Source organism: Nicotiana tabacum, chromosome 23, assembly GCF_000715075.1.
Source record: "Nicotiana tabacum cultivar K326 chromosome 23, ASM71507v2, whole genome shotgun sequence".
Lineage (NCBI taxonomy): Eukaryota > Viridiplantae > Streptophyta > Magnoliopsida > Solanales > Solanaceae > Nicotiana > Nicotiana tabacum.
In genome coordinates, this window is record NC_134102.1 from 60195896 (window position 1) to 60199326 (window position 3431).

General features: G+C 34.8%; 1 protein-coding gene across 2 annotated transcripts; it reads left to right on the top strand.

The window, feature by feature from the left end:
• Window positions 1–1190: 1190 nt before the first annotated feature.
• LOC107793937 (protein RGF1 INDUCIBLE TRANSCRIPTION FACTOR 1) lies at window positions 1191–3215 on the top strand. Of its 2 annotated transcripts, none has more exons than XM_016616389.2 (4): window positions 1191–1409; window positions 1483–1680; window positions 1782–1997; window positions 2592–3215. In XM_016616389.2, exons 1-4 carry the CDS (start codon window positions 1407–1409, stop codon window positions 2844–2846), a joined length of 672 nt encoding a protein of 223 aa, XP_016471875.2. In that variant the 5' UTR covers window positions 1191–1406; the 3' UTR covers window positions 2847–3215. The 2 variants fall into 2 exon arrangements, with proteins under 2 accessions (XP_016471875.2, XP_016471882.2); XM_016616396.2 differs by having other exon boundaries at window positions 1194–1409; window positions 2610–3215.
• The last annotated feature ends 216 nt before the right edge of the window (window positions 3216–3431 follow it).

The window sequence follows — 3431 nt, forward strand, 5'->3', positions numbered from 1 at the left end:
AATGGCAAGCGATGAATGCAAATATTCTCTACAACGGTCGCTCATTTAATGTTAGTGAATATTCCCTCATTGAATGCTATCCGATGGCAAACCCTTGATCTTCTCCTGTGCACTACGCTCTCTTTGGGATTTACCCGATGTTGATTACATTCGTTGTATCTAGTATTGGTCGTTACTTGACTTGACTTTTGCCTATCTTCGGTTTCACGTGTCATATTATCATTCGACTATTTGTTATAAACCAGTTTTACCCCATACGGTTCTATAAGTACCATCAACATTATTGAAGGAAAAAAAAATGTATGAGTTGTTTGTGAGAAATGCATGGAAATGAATTATGAATGGTTGTATTCACCTATGGAAAGAGCTGTTAAGAGCATATATATCATTGAAACAAGAAATTTCAGCATATTATTTTTGCTAAAATAAGTGCTATAAATGCTAGCATCCCCATTTTATTTTAGTGATGAAATAATTTTTCCTATTTCATGTTTCTACCTACTGCTTACTGGTAATGTGTTAATGGTTGCAATCTTGCCAAATATTAGCGTCCTCCTTTTGTCTCACACTACAGGTTAACAAGGATATCAAATTCTAATTTTGCATTAATTGATTTGTCATTTCAAATTACCATTTATTCATGGATTTGCTTAAATTTTGAAAACATTCCTCTTCTTTTTTATTTTCAAAAGGAGGAAAAAGCAAGAAAATGAGGTAAAAATAAATGAAAGAAAATGATATTCCCAAGTGGGAGGATGGTGATTATTAAATTTAAAAAGGATATTTAATTTGTTTCTTACACAAACCCCACTTAGAACAACTAACTAAATGGCCAATAATGGACCAAAGATACCAAATTTGTTAAAAGAGAATAATGTGCCAACTCACTATTGAAAATACCCACCTTCCCCTCTCTATTAATTAAATATGATAAAAATAAAAATAAAAATAAAAATAAAAATAAAAAGACATAAAAGTAAAGAAACTAATCGACATGATTATTTTGAACATCAATATCAATAATATAAAGAATAAAAGAAAAAAATGGAAAACATGAAAATGAAAGGGAAAATAAAAGGAAAGAAGGAGGTCGGTTCCTTGCAGCCAACGTATCTATAGGTTTTGCCTCGGAGCTTGCTTCGGAAACTTTGTTTATGTATGTATGACCTTTGAAAGGATAAGAACGACCCCTCTCCCTCCTGAACCCACCCACCCGACCTTTTTTCCCTCCCCCTTACAAGTACCCTCATATTTCTCACACCGCCTCCAATTCCTATATTTCACAAACCAAAATTTTTTCTCTTCACCGATACATAGCGTTACTACTAACAACAGTTTCATTCAAGCTGGCGATCGATAAACAAGAAACAAGTGTCCGTGAATTCAAGCCTAAGAACAGGCGAATCATGGTAAAATATTTTGGTTGTTGATTAATCAATGTTTGTTGTGTTTTAGTTTTGCTGATAGTGTTAAAATGTGTAGGGAGCTGGAGGGCCAGATGAAGAGGACAATAGGTGGCCACCATGGTTGAAGCCATTGTTAAAGGAACGTTTCTTTGTTCAATGCAAGTTACATGCTGATTCCCACAAGAGTGAATGCAATATGTACTGTTTGGACTGTATGAATGGCGCTCTCTGCTCTCTTTGTTTATCTCATCACAAGGAACATCGTGCCATTCAGGTATTCTCTGTTATTCTTTCATTTTCAATTTCAGGGGTTTCTGCCATTTTTTTCACCGTTGACTTCAAAACTGAATGTGGGTTGCTCTGTTTTTGGAACAGATAAGGAGGTCATCTTACCATGATGTGATAAGGGTGAATGAAATACAGAAGTATTTGGACATCACTTCAGTTCAGACCTACATTATCAACAGTGCAAAGGTTGTGTTCTTGAATGAGAGGCCACAACCTAGGCCAGGCAAAGGTGTCACTAATACCTGTGAAGTTTGTGAAAGGAGTCTCCTCGACTCATTCAGATTCTGCTCTCTTGGCTGTAAGGTAATTACTTACTAATTGCTTTTTGCTCCATTCTTACCCCCTGCATAAAAATTTTATTGCATTTATTTTGACTTTTAATGGTCACTAAATTGAATATTTGGGTCCTGAATACCGTATAGGCTATTTTCAATTGCTGTTTGCTTTTGACAAAATGTGAAGCTATTGAATGGTAGTGTGGAAATTCCACTCACATTACTGGTCCATTATTGGCAACAAACTTTGGCATTATCAACAGGTGGGTTTTATAGATTGGGGATAGATACTTATTAAGCATTTAATATATTCCCCATTAGCAATTCTTGGAATGTTGTACTCCCTCTCCCTCTCATATTATGTGTTTCTTATATTAATTAGGAAAAGAATTATTCTATTTTATCCATATTTATATTTTAGATATAATCTCTTCATTGAATATTTATTCTAATTATGTGTTATCTCTATCTTCAAGAACAATTATTACTAAGGGTAAAAAAATAATCAATTTTGTCTTGAACTTCTAAAATGACAAATAATTTGAGACAACTATTTTTAGTAATCATGACTATTAATATGAGACGGAGGAAGTAATTAATTTTTAATTTTGATTATTTATAGATTGTTGGGACTTCACAGAATTTCGTGAAGAAGCCAAAACAGTCATCGGAGAAGAAGATGGCGGCGGCGGCAGCAGCAGCAGCAGCCTATGACTCGGAGGACTCTTATAGTAGCAGCAACCATAGCCGGCGAAACAAGGTTCAAAGTTTCAGTCCGTCAACGCCCCCTCCAACTTCTGTTAATTACAGAACAGCCAAACGAAGAAAGGGAATTCCACATCGAGCCCCAATGGGAGGATTAGTTATAGGATATTAAGTTAATCGAGTCCAACTTCAAGACCTTCAGTTGCTCCTAATTAGCATATCAGCACCACGTATGTATACAGACTTAGTAATCAGAATGCAGCTCCTCCAATTCCCTTAAAACACTAGTGCTTTCTCACGAAAAGGCCAGTGTTTGATAGCTCTTGAGAAGAGCAGTACTGTATATAGTTTTAGTGCTACTAGTATATGAAGGGAAAAGTTGGAGGATGGAAGTTGAAATAAGAATATGTGAAGGGGACTAAAAGGGTTACAAATTAGGAGTTGGGCTTAGAAAATAAGTATAATATATAGTAAGATGAAATATCAGATACTGTGACTCTTGCCTTCTTGGAGTGGTTATACATATGTTTTGTTTGGTTTTTTTCCTCCTGTAATCAAAATATTAGCCAAACTGTTTACCCGAAAAATGGATATAGTTGAATTTATACGCAGTTCCGAGGATATGTGGCGTAACTTAACACAAAATATAAGGATAAATATAAATGTAAATATAGATTGCAGAGAATGCGAAATAGATAAGGTTGTTAGGAACAATAAATCTTAGGATTCAACAAATAGAATTAATCTAAGAAATCTG

Excerpts from the sequence above, each read along its gene's own strand:
- LOC107793937 (XM_016616389.2), top strand. Across the intron at positions 1,681-1,781 it reads AGGAACATCGTGCCATTCAG|ATAAGGAGGTCATCTTACCA; the intron begins GTATTCTCTGTT and ends TTTTTGGAACAG. Across the intron at positions 1,998-2,591 it reads TCTGCTCTCTTGGCTGTAAG|ATTGTTGGGACTTCACAGAA; the intron begins GTAATTACTTAC and ends GATTATTTATAG.